Source organism: Girardinichthys multiradiatus, chromosome 12, assembly GCF_021462225.1.
Source record: "Girardinichthys multiradiatus isolate DD_20200921_A chromosome 12, DD_fGirMul_XY1, whole genome shotgun sequence".
In the NCBI taxonomy this organism is placed as follows: Eukaryota; Metazoa; Chordata; class Actinopteri; order Cyprinodontiformes; family Goodeidae; genus Girardinichthys; species Girardinichthys multiradiatus.
The window spans coordinates 52,163,063-52,178,994 of record NC_061805.1 but is presented as its reverse complement, the minus strand read 5'-3'; the positions used below and the strand labels follow the sequence as shown (position 1 = coordinate 52,178,994).

The window sequence follows — 15,932 nt, the reverse complement described above, 5'->3', positions numbered from 1 at the left end:
ACTCGTTTATGTTATCTAAACCCTTTCTGGCATATTTTCTAACCTTCTGACGACCAAAGCCTGGTCCTAATGCAGGGAACCACCTTTTCTAGTGTCAGGGGTTAAGGTCAGACATAGTCTTTAACTAAAAACATCACAATTAAGATTCCATCAGGTAGTCAAGTCTTAAAGCAGCCCCAGATCATAACACTACCACCACCATGTTTTGACTGTGGATATGATGTTCTGTTTCTGAAATAATGTTTTATTTCACATGTAACATGAGCACCTTCCAAAAAGAACCACTTTATCAAATTTCCCAAAGGTTGGAGAGCCTTTGGGTTCTTTTGGATCAGGTTCTGGCCTCGACACTTTCCCATGCAAAGTTGAATCATGAACTTTGACCTTAACGCTTCTTCATTCTACAAATAACCAGGCCTGGGTGTGGTTCCCAGTTATTTCACGATTTAAAAGAACTGGTTCCATGTTTCTGTGAAGTTAGTGAAGACATGAACGTTTCAGCCAGAAACCAGCCGGAGTCTCTTCAGTACACAACTTTTTATTGAATGAAGCAAAGAAGGAAGCAGACCTCGATCCCCTAATATGAAAATAAATAAATGATTTTTCCTTTGTCTCTCAGCTCAGACCTCCAGTCGTTTGATTGGATTTCCTGCCGACAGGTCAAGCTGCGACGCAAACAAACGTAAAATGTGACGTGCTGCTGCGGCGCTTTTTGGCACGAAGGGAGGGGGCGGGGCTAAAATCATTCATCAGCAGTGCGTGTGATTGGTTCATCCCAAACATACCTTCAGAATAAAATATGATAAAATCTCCGTTATAGGCGTTACCATGGCGACTAATTACAAACGTCCTTAATGAAGAAAAGACGTGTTCTGATTTTCAGTCTGAACTCCCTTTGATCGCTGCTAATAAAAACTAAAAACAATTCCTGCAGCTTTTCAGGAAAAGAAGAAGAAGCTCTGATCCAACGACTGAACATCAGGAGTGAAGAAAAGGAAACAGGAAGTGTCACGCTGACTGTTATCTGAATCTGCTGCTGTTTGAAAACAGCTGGAGTGTGTGTGTGTATATGTGGTCGGGTCCAGATTCGGGTGGAGTCCATCCAAACAATCACAGATGCATGCTTGATGTGACAGAGTCAAACTTGTTTAAAAGATTTCAGCCAATTGAGGAAGAAACTACAATGAAAGTGTTGCGGATCAGACCCGTCAGAGTGGTACGACTTCTGATGTTTCTGCTTCTTCATCCACCTCCTTCATGAAGATGATTCTTCCAGCTCCCAGTCTCTGAACTTTAACTGAATCTTTAATGATTTAAAGCATAAATCTGATCATGTTGAGGAAACTCAGCTTCTGTCCTGCTGACCACAGACTCAACAGTTTAACATGAATTTGATGAAACCTGCTGTAGTGTCAGAGTGAAACATGAAATGATCTGCCAGTACTGAAGAACCATGTTGTTTTTCTGCTGTGTGTGTGTGTGTGTGTGTGAGTCAAGGTGCAGCAGTCTACTGCTGGTCTTTGAACGCGTTCATGTCGAAGGCGGTGTCCAGGAAGCGCCGCAGCTCCATCAGGTGGGCGTTCTTGTTTCCCGTTGCCGGAGCTGCAGCCGGATCTCTGCCGGCGTACCTGAGACACAAAGACGGGGGAGTCAGAAGCCACAACTCGTTGTTGATCCATACCTGAAGATGATCACAATGCTCCTGGTTACCCGACGTTCTTGGCCTTGTTGATTGTGGTCCTGATGCGAGGCTTCACGTAGTCATAGTAACCCTGGTTCTTGTGCTCCTCCTGACACCACACCAGGTCGGCGTTCGGAAAACGCTCAAACTCCGCCTTCACCTGATCGAAGGGGAACGGGGAGAGCTGCAGGAGGGAGAGAGAGAGAGACAGGAGGGGGAGGGTTAAAGATCTGCTGCTTCATCATCTGGTTTATGGACTCAGGAGAAAACTCAGTGATCTGTGCCATCACAATAATGTCAGATTACTGATGTTTTTACTAAAACTGTCAACCTGATCGGAATCAGACTAAAATACTGTTTTAGTTTAATGAAAACTTTGATCCAGCTGACAGGTTCAAGGGAAAACTGATCATGGATCATTTATGAACAGAACCACCTTTTTGCAGTTCACTTCAATCGGCCTCGTAGGACCATAGATTCGGTCAAAGCAAACTCTCATCCAGACCTGGTGGTCAACCAGGCTGCTCCCAGTTTACCCAGTTACACCAACAGTCATGTTTCTGGACTGTGGGAGGAACCCGGAGAACTCGCAAAAAAATCTTGCGATTGCGATAATGTCAATAAATATTACAATACTGATATCAGGTGTGATATCTGCCTATTTTCTTTTTTGCTCTCATCTGTGCTTCCATCACTCTGTGACCCTCAGCATTCTGGGTAATGTAATCTGCGTCCGCTGTGAGCATCTGCTGCCCTGAGACTCTGTCCAACTGGCTAAATATGACATTAAGTCTATAACACTGGGAACATATTAGCCAACAGTTATTGTGCTCTAAAATGTCCTTTGTGACGTAAATAAACACTGTCCATCAGGAAGGATCTGGGATCAAGCAACACCACGGATGGCTTCTTATTGGCAAACAAACGTTTCAGGAGCAGAATCCTTCTGGAGAGGGAGCTCGTTGCCAGGGGATACATTATTGTCAACAGGCCTTAGTGTTTCATGGGGTTGCAGTCTTTTGCAGCACAGTTACTCCCCAATTGCTAAAATAGAACTACATATCTCACAACAAGTGAACGCTAACACCGCCAGCTTTGAAAAAATAAAAAAGGACGACCAAACAAACACATTTAGAGCGTCACTAAATACAAGTTCAGACGTAGAATTAGTGGAATATTTCCGACCTAAATGTAAGAGGATCAAAAGAACATATTTTAAAGCTTTTTAAGACCGTTCATAAACTCAATTACTACACAATATTGCAGTGGACAGTTGAGTTTGGCCTGGTGCTCTGCAGCCTGACCTGGGTCTGAATGGAGAGACAGAACCTCATCCAGCTCTTCCTAAAATCAAACATGGACAAACAGACTTTTGACTCCAACATTATCACTTTAAAATGTTTTTAGTCTCTTTTTGTACATCCATGTTGGAAAGTCTGTGTGTGACGTCACTACGTATGACAATGTTTCCAGCCACCAGAACTATTAAGATCTGAATGTTCAGATGCCGGTTTGGCCAGCTTAAACATGCTTTCTTAATCACACCTGCAAGTTGTCCTTCAAGAATTTTCGGACCCAAATCTCCCAACAGTTTTAGATTATTGAGGTCCAGGGTACGATTCTATGCTGATGACACACAGCTATGGAGCTTCTGGCAGCTGAGGCTAGACTAAAATAAAAATCTAGAAGTCCAGATTTCTCAGTCTTTGTTTCCATACAGCAGATATGTAAACATGTGAATAAGGTGACAGCAGCTTTTGGGTCGGTTCTGAGTACCTGCTCCATGCGGCTGATGGCCACTGTGTCCTCCAGGCCTCTCTTCTTCCTCTCTTTGGTCAGCTCGTAGTAAACCTTCCCGGTACAGAAGATCAGTCTCTTCACCGCCTCCGGGCGCTCGGCGGCAGGTCCGTCATCCGGTATGAGTCTCTGGAAATGAGTTCCTGGACAGAGGGAGGAAGATGAGTAGCGGTGAAGGTCAGGCTGAGAAATCTCTGCAAACACCAAAACCATGAGCGGAGGCGGCAACGGCGGCGATACCTGGCAGCATGCCGTCAAAGCTTGACCGGGCGTCAGGGTGACGCAGCAGAGACTTGGGAGTGAAAACGATCAGCTGAGGAAACAAACAGGAAGTTCAACACAAAACCTGATCAGTTTTCAAAATAAAAGCCTGAAACGCATCAAAAGGAGGGAAATTAAAAGTTTTCCCAAAGGAAAATTTCTCCAAGTGGTACCGGCTTCCTGAACGGCAGCAGGATCTGTCTCCTCAGAACATGGAAGTAATTTCCAGGACTGGAACAGTTCACCACGATCCAGTTACAGTCATAGAGCTGACGGACGGCAAAGTCTTCAGTGATGTTCTGAGAGACAGAACCGGAATTAGAACACAGAGACCCAATGTGTCAGCGTGGTTCTGTTTCTAGAAGAGTCTTACAGGCATGACATCTGGGTCATCGTTGCACATTTGGAGGAACCTTTCTGGCCGAGCCGAAGAATGTTCTGGACCCTGCAGGCATAAACAGTGTTAGGACATGTTTTGAAGCCCAGACCCGGTTCTGTATCCGTGTGCAGCAGCCTCACCATGCCCTCCATGCCGTGTGGCAGCAGCAGAACGATGCCGTTCTGTCGAACCCACTTGGCCTGACCCGGGCAGATGAACTGGTCGATGATGCACTGCGCCGTGTTGTGGAAGTCTCCAAACTGGGCCTCCCACAGGATCAGAGCGTTGGGGCTCGCCATGGCAAAGCCCAGCTCGAAGCCTGTAGAGACGGAGAACCCCCTTAGAAGCCTGGTTAGAGGAATGGTCCAACAACATCTCAGCTATAGAACCTCAGATGAACCATTAGGCAGCAGAGACTCACCAAGGACTCCGTATTCGGACAGCGAGCTGTTGCAGACGGTGTAGGGAGCCTGGTCTGGAGCCAGGTGGTTCATGGGGATGCAGGTTCTCTTGTCCACGTTTTGGTCATGGAGGACATGGTGACGGTGGCTGAAAGGAGACAAGAAGGTTAGAAATCTCATCAATATTCACCTTTACAGAATCTGAAGAGCTGGATGTGGAAACTGAATGATGGTGGAAGGAGGACCCAGTGATACTGGCTGGGGAAGCAGGTCTACTGGGAACAAGGTTTCTCTCTGGGAATGATCACCTCAATGGAAACACATTTCTGATTTTTTTAAGGAGGAAAATGAATCAAACTGCTGGAAATGTTTTAGATCCTCAGTTGCTGAAAACGTCTCGGTAAGCCCAGACCAACACACCTAGAACTTTGAGACACCTAGAGCTCAGCAGCCAGGCGTGAAAACAGAACCATGGAGAACAGAACCACTAGATGAGTTACTGCAGTGTAGACAGGAGTGGGATAATTAAAATGAATGGAGGCAGTTTTTAGACGCATATACATTACAGATATGTGTTGCTCTGGAGTCTCATCTGACCTCTGAACCTTCTTCCTCCGGTTTGGAGAGTCTCTGATTTCCATTTGGACCCATTTTTGACATTCTGGTTTTTCATTTATCCAGAGTCATCTGATCTGACAGATCCTCCTGTCTCCCTAGAGGAGCTGTGCAGCTCTGTTACGCCTCATTTCTAAGTTTCGTCTTGAATTCATCTCCTGTGTTTTATTTAAAATGTGCTGTAAGCTGCCCCTGGGTGACAGGATTTACTGTCCAGTGTCTTGGTTCTGACTCAGAGCAGGTTAAATGTTCCTGAGCCGTCCTGTGTTAGCCAGAGCTCCCTCCCCGCTCTAGGTTTACCTGAACGTTCCTCTCTCCACATCCTGTCCAGACAGTCGGACGTGGATTCCCTCCTTCAGCAGAGACCCCAAGGCCATGTACTCAGCCAGCGCCCAGTCCACAGTTCGGTTCCGGACCATCTCCCCTCGGCCTTTCAAGATACGACTAAGACCTGATTCAACGACAACACCGTGTCAGTTTATCAGCAGGTTCTGCTCAGGAAAAGCTACTTTCTCTCTGTGCAAGATTCAGACCTCCATGGATGGTGAAGTCCTCCACGGGGACGGAGGAGGCCACCTGACCGATGTGGTTCAGGTCCTCCTCTGATAAACCAGTGGAAGGGCAGCTCAGGGACTTTGGCTGTCCATCCAAAGTGAAAAAACCTACGGAGGAGTTTCATGATGTCAGCAGCTGAAGGAAAATACTTTAGTTCTGGTTTGATTGGGTTTCTGCAGTTGTGCAGTCCAGAGAGCAGATTAGTTCTCACATCCCTGTTGAACTCCTCTGACTGATCTCAGACAGACCCAGAAACCCCTCCCCTGAGCTCACCGGGCCATGGGGAGTCCAACCAGTGCTTGATGTGGAGGATCTTCTCATCTTTGGAGCGAGCATACGCTTCCTCGCAGATCTTATCGTACTTGGCGATCTCCTCCTGCATTCAGACACACACAGCAGATCAGAGGTTCTGCAGCACTGTGAATGTAGACCTGAAGGTTGTTCATTTATTCTACACAAAGTAATGAACCCAGCGATCCTCTGGTCCAGAGTTCTGGACTCTTTTTGCAGGACTTCATTTTTACCTCGTACTCCTGCCGGCTCACGGCTCCCTCTGCGATCAGCTTCTCAGCATATTTCTGCAGAACCGGCTTCTGCTTCTTGATCTGTTTGTACATCAGCGGCTGAGTGAACATCGGCTCGTCCATCTCGTTGTGACCCATCCGGCGGTAACACACCTGCGTGCAGAAGTACACAATAAAAAAAAAAGACAGAGGTGATCCGAGGTGATCGTGTAACTCTGCGTTACAACATGGAGCAGTGTTACAGGAAGCCGCAGCGGTAGCATGCACGCTTACCAGATCAACCACCACGTCTTTGTGGAAGGTGGCTCTCCACTCTGCAGCCACCTTGCAGACGTAGATGACGGCTTCAGGGTCGTCAGCGTTGACATGGAAGATGGGAGCATTGACGACCCGAGCAACGTCTGTTGGGTACGGAGACGATCGGGCCATGCGAGGGTCGGTGGTAAAGCCGATCTGTGGACAGAGACGAGATGGTTACTCGCTAAGAACTGAACCTCCAGCCAGTTAGACTCCCTGTTGGTTGCCTGATGTTACCTGGTTATTGACCACCACATGCACAGTGCCGTGGGTGGTGTAGGACGGCAGGTCAGACAGGTGAAAGGTCTCATAGACGATCCCCTGACCTGCAAAGGCTGCATCTCCATGCAGCAGGATGGACATCACCTGGACACAGACCATGCAGGTTAGACCACCATCGGAGTGACGTTCTGATGGAGATAAAGCCTCAGACAGGATCTGATCTGTTTGTTTTATCGGGTCTGACTGGGTTTCTGCAGTTTTCTGTTGGCATTATCACCATCAGGGATGCAGGTATTTCCTGGAGGAGCGTTTTGTCTCAGACTTACTCTGTTTCCATCAGTGTCTCCACAGTAAAACTGATCAGCTTTGGTTTTTCCCTGAACCACTGGGTCCACGGCTTCCAGGTGGGACGGATTGGCCACCAGAGACAGGGTGATGTTCCGGTCCGTCACTCGGTTGATTCGACGATGATACATCCCCAGGTGGTACTTCACATCTCCAGAGCCCTGAGGAGAACCACAGCAGGGCTGATGTTCACAAACAGCTTCATGTGGCATCTTAGCAGATAAATGGTACCAACAGGTCCAGCTGAGGAGCTGAATGTGTTTCAGTCACCTTAAATGTAAGGAGAGCCTAAGCATGTGAACCGAACGCCATGACAATCCAACCACTGAACACAACACAGAAAGGATGGAAATACTCCAACATTTTAACCCCCACTGTATACTGGAACCATTAAAGTACCTCATCAGCAGCCTCCAGTCTAGAGTCAAACTGGCAGAAGATCTGTTCCAGTTCTTTACGGATCACATTCGCCAAAACATTCAGCCGTCCCCTGAAACAGAGAGATAATAAAGACCTGCTTTTTAAACCAGGAATTCATTAAATCCCAGGAGAAATGATTCTGCTCCACCAGTCCAGTCAGGAGAAACGCATCCTCTGTTCAAGCCATAGTAACAGTGAACAGTTTAATTAGTTGTTAGAATTATGGATTATTTTTTTCAAAAGACAGTGGAAATAAAAAACATTAAAATAAAACTAGATCATTTAAGTGGTAGATTCATGTTGACACTGAAAGTGATGCTAAATATAGCCTTTAATGCTATCTTAGATAAATTTGGCTTCATGTAAAACATCTGCAGACCTACTCACTCCTGTCTTTATACACTTGACCATGTGCTGACATATGGCGTTGAGTGTCAACAAATAACAGTATTTCCTCATAACCTGTCCTCTCTGACCATTGTTTGAATACCTACAAGTTTAATTCAACAGTACTCCACACCTGGCAGAAATTTCATTACAATCCGTCTTTATTAGACAATGCTGCAACAACTTCAAAATCTGTTTTATTTATATTTTCTTCTGTATCACAGAACCACCAGCAGAGGGTAGTGATTTAATTTCTACCCTTTCACAAATTGTTGTTTAGTGTTGCTGCAACACTGCGTGGTGCATTAGACAATGTAGCCCCTTTAAAAAGAAGGCTTTAATTCATAGGAGGCAGGCCCCCTGGTTTAATTCAGAGCTGCAGACGTTAAAGCACAACACTAGGAAATTGGAGAGAAAATGGGGTTCTACACAGCTAGAAGATTCCTACTGAATCTGGAAAAATAGTCTACTGTTAAACAAAAAGTGCCTTGGCAACGGTAGAACAGCGTTCTCTTATCATTAATAGAGAATCAGAATAATCTGAGGTTTCTTTAGCATAAAATATTAGCTTCATCCAAACCTTCAACTTGTATGTTAGACCCAAACCCAACCAAATTATTTAAGGAAGTGTTCCCTCTGATTACCAGCCCAGGTTTTAGACATGATTAATCTATCTTTAGTAAATGGATCAGAACCACAGACTTTAAGTTAGCTGTAATTAAACCTTTACTTAAGAAACCTTCGCTTGATCGAGATGATTTAATAAATTACAGACCTATATCCAATCTTCCGTTCTTATCTAAAATTCTTGAGAACATAGTTGCTAATCAAATGTGTGAACATTTATACAGCAATGACCTGTTTGAAGAGTTTCAGTCAGGTTTCAGAGCTCATCATAGCACTGAAACAGCTCTGCTGAAAGTCACTAATTATATTCTCTCCTGGATGAAGCACTAAAGCAGCTACTGCTGCCTTTAACGCTCAACTTTTTCTTTAAGATAGAAAGTACTCCTAGTTCAGTGCTTCTGTGTTCTTTGTGTCTGCACTCTGTCCTCTCAAACTCCAAAGGGGAGTTTTCCTCTCCACTGTCGCTACATGCATGCTCAGTATGAGGGATTGCTGCAAAGTCAACACCAGTGACTGTCCACTGTCTCTACATGCTCATCCAGGAGGAGTGAATGCTGCAAGTCACTGACTGGATGCAATCTGCTGGGTTTCCTTAGATAGAGAAACTTTTTAACCAATTATAATAATAAACTGAAAGTGACTGCTAGATAGTTAGGATTAATTGGAATGGATAAACCTGACTTGAAATCTGTCCGATTGCATTGAATTGACTTTGTAAAGATCCTTGAGACGACGTGTTGTGAATTGGTGCAATAGAAATAAAACTGAATTGAACTGAATGCTGCAGATGGTCATTAACTCGGTGCAATCTGCTGGGTTTCCTCAGACAGAAAACCTTTTTTAACGAATTTGAATAATAAACTGAATTTGACTACAGAGTTTTATAAATATGATCAATTTGAATGTATAGAAGTGACTTGGAATCTGTATAATTGAACTGACTTTATTTTTCAGTGGTTTGGCGTTATTTAAACAGACTGAACTGAAATCTAAAAACACTCGGAGAGACTCGGCCGTGTTTCTCTCTGAACGCAGAACGTTCTTCAGCCTCGATGTGTTCTCAGTGATGTGTGCGTTACCTGTGAGGCATGCCCATGATGACGTTCTCCACTCCTTTCTCTGAGGATTTATCTATGATGGTCTTCAGAGCCGGGATCAGAGATTCACATCCCTCTAGTCCGAATCGTTTCTCTGCAGACCACTTCTTCTGCAGGAACTCCTCAAACCTGAGCACACACAGATGATCAGATTACCCACAGCGCCACCCTGCTCCTCTCTGAGGCTGCAGGTGGAGGAACAGGTGGGGCTTACCTGGTGGAGCGGACCATCCGAGCCAGGAGCGTCCTCTTCTCCTCCAGAGTGAACTTCATCACTCCTGGAGTCTCAAACTTCTGCCGGATCCACTGACACTGCTCCAGGTCATTGATGAACATGAACTCTACTCCGATGTGCTGACAGTACGCCATCTGGACACACACACACACACACACACACACACACACAAACACACACACACACACACACACACACACACACACACACACACACACACACTAGATTCAGTTGTAGCAGAAGGTCTTCAGAAAACAGCAGATAAGCTGCAGGTCAGCTCTAACAGGCCGATATTCCTAACAGATCTGCCCAACCAACCAATCATTAATCTCCCATCACCACCTGCTCTCAGAGCGTTGCTTTACCTCCAGGCGGCGGATGATCTCCTTCAGTGGCAGCGCCGCCTCTGAACCTCCTATGAAGGTGGTTGTGGGGAGCCGGAACACCTTTTCCAGGTCCGATTCCTCCAGACCGTAGAAGTCTACATGTCCCATGATGCAAAGCAGCACATGAGGAGGGACAGGGAGAAAGTAGGAGAGGGATGATGAAGAAGAGAAACGAGAAAGGAAGTGAGGAAAGGTTGTAGAAAACAGGAGATTGAAGATGAAAGAAGACATGGAGATGAAGATCAGACAGTTTAAAGAGAGAAGGAGAGGAGGAGGAGTTAAAACAGAAGATTAGAGCCAATCAGCCCACATGATGCATGTCTTCAGACACACGTCTCTCCTTCATGGAGAGGAGGAACAAATACAAGTTCCTCTTCTGCAGATCAGGTGAATCATTTCTGATCAGAGTAAAGTTTCAGACTTTAACTCAAAGGCCTCTGCAGACGTCTTTGTTCAATCATGAACTTCCAGTTTTTCTCCACAGTCTACTGATTCAAGGCCTCCATGTTCAGGACTAAGCAGAAGAAGCCTAGTATTCAGAGACATAAGCAGGTGCTCAGGATCTTCTCTGGTGAAGCTCTGCAGAACCTCTCCTGCAGCTCCTACTAGTTCTAGGCAGATTGTCCCTTTAAGGTTGTCCTTCAGGATGTTCCAAGGTGTTGCATGTTTTAGCTGTGAGAGATACTCCTATGTTGCCTCAGCAGGATGAACCTTCTTGTAGGATGACGCTCCAGCAGATAAGTTTGGAGACAACTACTGGGAATGCAGCAGATCAGAGGTTTGTTCAGTCCCGCTGCCATAAGCAGCTCCATCATCAGTGAAGATCAGCCATGCAGGTCTACACCATAACACCACGTTCAACAGACAAATGCTCCGGATCTCTCCCACTTCCTGTCCATCTCCATCCAACAGTCTGATCCAGGTTCATCCTGGTCTCGTTTGTCTAGAACAGCCTTCAGCAGAACTCTTAAGGTCTACAAGGAGTCCAAATAGTTTGGTTAGATATAATTCCTACACATGATGGAGAAGTTGGTACTTAATCTACCAAATGTAAGATCTTCAAAATTATTTTCCTCCGTCTTCGGTTGCGTTTTTGGGCGACTGATTGCCCAAAAAATGGAGAATACGGAACATCTAAATTTGGCTTTTCTTAATTTTTATAAGAAAACCATCTGATGGTGAGAGCTCGTTCAGCACAATGAAGGTTGGAGTGTTCTTCTGAAACAGAACCTCCAGAATCCTGTTTAAACGCCAGAAGGTCTTTGTCCTCGTCTCACTGCAGCAGGACCTGTGACTCCTCAGGCTTCATGATCAAGACGTCCACACGGAGTCGGGAGACCCTTTAGAAACCACCTTCACTGCTGCAGCATCTAGAAGCGTTTTCTGGAACTGCACACCACAGGCAAGAACAGTTTCTGAAGACGAGCTTGGACACAAGCTCTGAGAGGGACAGCCAGACAGAGCATGTCTTCTGAGAACAAACCAGGATGTTCTCTGATAAGACAGAAGCATCAGAGTCTGTGGCTGACCTGATGTCATAATGTTTGATGAAGAGGAGACCCAGCTGAGCCGAGACGTATTACTCTGGATGCCTGGACAACGGTCCTCAGGAAGCAGCGTCCTCCAGCTTTTTAACGTGTCCTTGATGCAGATATCTGTCAGCTGACTGACCTGGTCAGCAGGTGTTGGGTTCTGCAGAGACCCGTTAGAGAGGCATTCATTTGTTCCTGGTGTTCAGGAGGACCAGAGTCAGTGGACTCGGCTTTATGCTGGAGTGTTTCTGACAGAATCTGCTGCCATGCTGGTGTTGCTGTTTCTCCTCAGCTGGACCGTTAGTGTCAGTGAGATGTTTCTGTAAACCGCAGCCAGGAGCTTCCAGATACTTCGGCTGAGTTTAAGGAACATCCCTGAATCTAATGTGGACCTTTGGACAACTTCATGTATACCAAGTTGGGACCAGAGCTGAGAAGTGAACTAATATTGTTGGAGCTCTCTGAGACAGCAAATTAAAAACCAGAACCAAGCAATAAGCTGGGTTATCTCGTGTGTTTCCATGGTTACACTGAGGAGTGGTCTCTCTAGTTTCTCCATGTTTTCCAGACACTGATAAAGCCTCAGAGAGCAGCTGGATTACTTTAATCAGATCAGATGTTTGTCAGTTCTGGTCTCAGAGAGAACGGGTCCGAAACAAAAACATGCTTCACGGCACACTGAGGTCTGATGCACTGATGACACGGACATGTTATTATGGCTGGGGGAGGTGTTAGAGGTGGAGGCAGATGGAGACAGGAGGACCAGGGGTGGTTTCTGTGTGGGTTCATCTCACTATTAAAAACATAATAAAACCACCAGAACCGGCTCAGCTAATCAGAGCCAAACACAGACAGCAGAACGTCAGAAGCAGCAGACTCTGCCAATCAGGAAGCTCCAAAGCCTGCAGACAGGAAGTTGTTCCCAGCCCAGAGTCTCCATCTCTTCCATCCCTCAGATAGGAGGAGAAGAAGGAGAGGAAACATGAAGCTTGAGGACAAACTGCTCTGCAGCTCAAAGTGACGTCGACCACCTGAGCACCGAGTCTAATTTCACGTCTGCAGCAACAAACTCACAGATGTTTCTGCAGAACATCAACCACAGCCAGGAGGAAAACCTGCAGCGGATCTCAGAAGTGCATCACAGTATCCAGAGAAGCTCTGAAAGAGCTGGAAGAAGAATCTGGAAGGTTCACAACAAAACTAACCTCTGAGAGCCACATGGAGGACCTCCAACAGCTTCCACACACCAAACTTCACCAATGAAGACACCATGTAGTCAGTGTTTGTTTAAGTCCCTTCTCTTTGTTCTTAAGGTCGTCTGGTATCTGCTCATCTGTGGTCTCCAGCCAGGTGAGATCTTCTCCAGACATTTTGTGTTCCAGATGATTTATTCTCTCAGATTTTATGCTGTTTCCAGAAACCGACCCAGACTGGATGCTGAAAATGTCGAACTCTAGTCTTCCAGGTCCAGTGTCCTGGTTTAACACCTGAATCCCATAACTGGGTCGATGGCAGAACTTTGTAGAACTTCCTCGCTGCAGGACAATGAGGACAGGAGTTTGACGCCCCTGCTTTAAGGGAACCTGTTTAAGGTAAATTCTTGGGTTTCAGTCGGATCCGTTCGTCTTACTGATCCAAACTAAAGAGCCCTTCCAGATATCTGTCCTCTGAACTTCAGGTTGAATATAAAAGATGATTGAATTGGATCAAGGAACCGGTTCTTCCTGTTCGCTCAGGAAGCATTTGGTTTCATGGGTTCGGATCGTTGGTTCTGTGAGAACCTGTGCTGATAAAAGCACACAAGTCTGATGTTTTCTAGCTGTAGGAGGAATGAAAAGGTTCCTACGCTGCCATATCGGCAGAACCCAACCGTATTCAATCACCTGTAGAAGCTGTGTTTAAACTGGTCCTGTTGTGACCCAGTTCTGCAGGCTCCTCACAGAACAGATCTCTAAACAGAGCAGGAAGCTACCAGCAGCTAGAAGCTTCAGGTACACTGAGAGGGAGCACACAGGAGGTCCGAGGCAGCAACACAACAGAAGCTCCAGAACATGAACCTCAACATGTTCTGGTCCAAATGTTTCACAGTAGTTCAATGTTTCCTTCAGGAAAAACCTCTTAAATGAACAGAACCCTTCTCTCTTCCTGTTTGGGTCTTAAAGCGTTTGCAGAGATTTTCATGTGAGGAAATTTGCAGGTACAGAACCAGGTCCTGAACCGGGTCTGTGAAAATGCTCGGGATGGGTCTGTGGTGACCATTCTGTTTAAAAGCCAGAACCAGCACAGCTTCATGTCTGCAAAGACCTGATACATATAATCAGACTAAATGTAAAGCTGAAGTTCATACAGAAATAAAACCGACAGAGAAGCAAGACATTGAACCACAGGAAAGACGGTTTCATCGTCCTCTCTAAAGCTCCGGACGGTCCCTGCTGACTGGTGGACTGGGTCTGAACCGGCTGACAGCAGGACCTGCTTTTGGGAACTTCCAGAACTTCAGCAGACGTTACTACAGCAGTGAACTAGAGCCAAGCTACACAGCAGCAGCGGAGTTTCTCGTACCTCCTACCGTTAGGAGCCTCAGCCTCTCCTCAACCACGTCTGGAGGAGTCACCAGCAGGGGGCAGCAATGGGGAGAAACATCCAGACAACATCAATGAACTTCAGCCTGTTGAGCCCAAAACACCACCATCACCACCACACCTCCACCTACAGCTAAAACAGATCAGACCAGCAACATCTCTACATCGCCACCGCAGCTTTGTTCAGGTTCTGGAGAACTTCCGGTTGGACTGCAGTGATGGAGATGTGAGATGAACGTAACACCATGCTGAGGTTAGAAAGTCCTTGATACCCAAGCATCACAGAGTTTATCACACTGGAAGCCATTCAGCCGGGACGGGACTAATTCCTGGGCCAGCTGCCTTGCTCCGATTCCACCACAAACCTCACAGAGAAACCAGAACCAGAGTCTGAACCTTTTTTAAAACATTACAGAACCTGAGACCCTTTCAGTCACAGTTCAAAGTAATAACCTCCACAGTCCTGCAGACTAAACAGTCAACCCATAGAGACAACCAGACAGCAGAACCCGGAGCAAACCGGGTCCATATTCTGCTGGTAATCGGACTAAAGTTCAACAGATCAGGATGATTTGGGACTCTCACGCGTCCAGATGAGCCTCATGAAACTCTAAAAGCTGCACCTGAAGTTCTGGTTTTATTACATTCTCAGGACGCATCATGTCCAACCAGAACCATTTATGGTGGAAAAACCCGGCTGATTTGGGCTTTAAACAGTTTCTAGATGGATCCTCAGACATTTCAACAAATCATTATTAACAAATATAAACTTTGCAGAAATTATTTCAACATGAAACCAAATTTTTACTAAAACTCAACTTTTTTTTGGCAGAATTGTTCAGATTGGGTCAAAATTCTTGGAGAGACTGAAAAAGAAGTTCTAACTTGGGTCCAACAGAATTGTGTGTCTGATCCGGTTATACATTTCTGGGTGTGACTGACCCGCTGGGAACTGGTTTCATATATTGATCCATAACGTAGTGTCGTCTCAGAGTTCTGGTAGAACATAGCTGCTCTAGAAGAGTGAAAAGTGGAGCAACAAGAAGGTTTAATCTGAAATGTCTCCATGATCTGGACCGAGGCCCAGTTCAAAGACCGGTTTGGCAAAGACTCCTTTGACTTTGGGCTGATCTTTGACCCTTCTCATCAAGCTGAGGAGCAAGAACCTGCTTCCAGAGGTGGAGCCCAGAAACCAGGTAGACCTTAAAGTCTCCAATAAATCCAACCAGGGTTCTGTAGTGGCAGTTGATAATGTTCTGGACAGGGAGCTGAGAGACGGATCTTGACCCAGTCTTTTAAGATGAACATGTGGAGCTTCCACATTAAAGATTTCTGTTTTCTGTTACTCCTCATCATCTCCTGTTAGGATCTTTGACCCGGTTCACACCTGGCAGAAACAACAGTCCTGATCGGGTCTGGCCGTGTTGGGTCAGGTGTTACACTGCAGCGGTTTAGCAGGCTGGACCCGATCCATCCCAGGACCTATGGAAGGGCCACACGCCGACAAGATGGGACTTCATCCCATCAACAGAACCTTTACTGGACCGCTTCCTGTTAGAATAACAGGTATACAGGATAAACAGTGATCT

At 46.0% G+C, this 15,932-nt stretch overlaps 1 protein-coding gene across 3 annotated transcripts in view; it reads right to left on the bottom strand.

The window, feature by feature from the left end:
* Nucleotides 1-522: 522 nt before the first annotated feature.
* ogdha (oxoglutarate dehydrogenase a) overlaps nucleotides 523-15,932 on the bottom strand; it is a 28,160-nt gene continuing 12,750 nt past the window's right edge. For all 3 annotated transcript variants that reach the window (XM_047381451.1, XM_047381452.1, XM_047381450.1), the window contains 19 exons: nucleotides 10,209-10,324; nucleotides 9,823-9,977; nucleotides 9,591-9,737; nucleotides 7,477-7,567; nucleotides 7,059-7,238; nucleotides 6,748-6,876; nucleotides 6,487-6,666; nucleotides 6,214-6,366; nucleotides 5,963-6,065; nucleotides 5,668-5,796; nucleotides 5,435-5,585; nucleotides 4,540-4,667; nucleotides 4,259-4,437; nucleotides 4,113-4,184; nucleotides 3,913-4,038; nucleotides 3,719-3,791; nucleotides 3,458-3,621; nucleotides 1,711-1,865; nucleotides 523-1,628 (listed from right to left, as the gene is read on the bottom strand). In XM_047381451.1, the coding sequence (XP_047237407.1) occupies nucleotides 1,508-1,628; nucleotides 1,711-1,865; nucleotides 3,458-3,621; nucleotides 3,719-3,791; nucleotides 3,913-4,038; nucleotides 4,113-4,184; nucleotides 4,259-4,437; nucleotides 4,540-4,667; nucleotides 5,435-5,585; nucleotides 5,668-5,796; nucleotides 5,963-6,065; nucleotides 6,214-6,366; nucleotides 6,487-6,666; nucleotides 6,748-6,876; nucleotides 7,059-7,238; nucleotides 7,477-7,567; nucleotides 9,591-9,737; nucleotides 9,823-9,977; nucleotides 10,209-10,324 (2,552 nt within the window). In that variant the 3' untranslated portion in view covers nucleotides 523-1,507. The remainder of the gene's footprint in view (nucleotides 1,629-1,710; nucleotides 1,866-3,457; nucleotides 3,622-3,718; nucleotides 3,792-3,912; nucleotides 4,039-4,112; nucleotides 4,185-4,258; nucleotides 4,438-4,539; nucleotides 4,668-5,434; nucleotides 5,586-5,667; nucleotides 5,797-5,962; nucleotides 6,066-6,213; nucleotides 6,367-6,486; nucleotides 6,667-6,747; nucleotides 6,877-7,058; nucleotides 7,239-7,476; nucleotides 7,568-9,590; nucleotides 9,738-9,822; nucleotides 9,978-10,208; nucleotides 10,325-15,932) is intronic.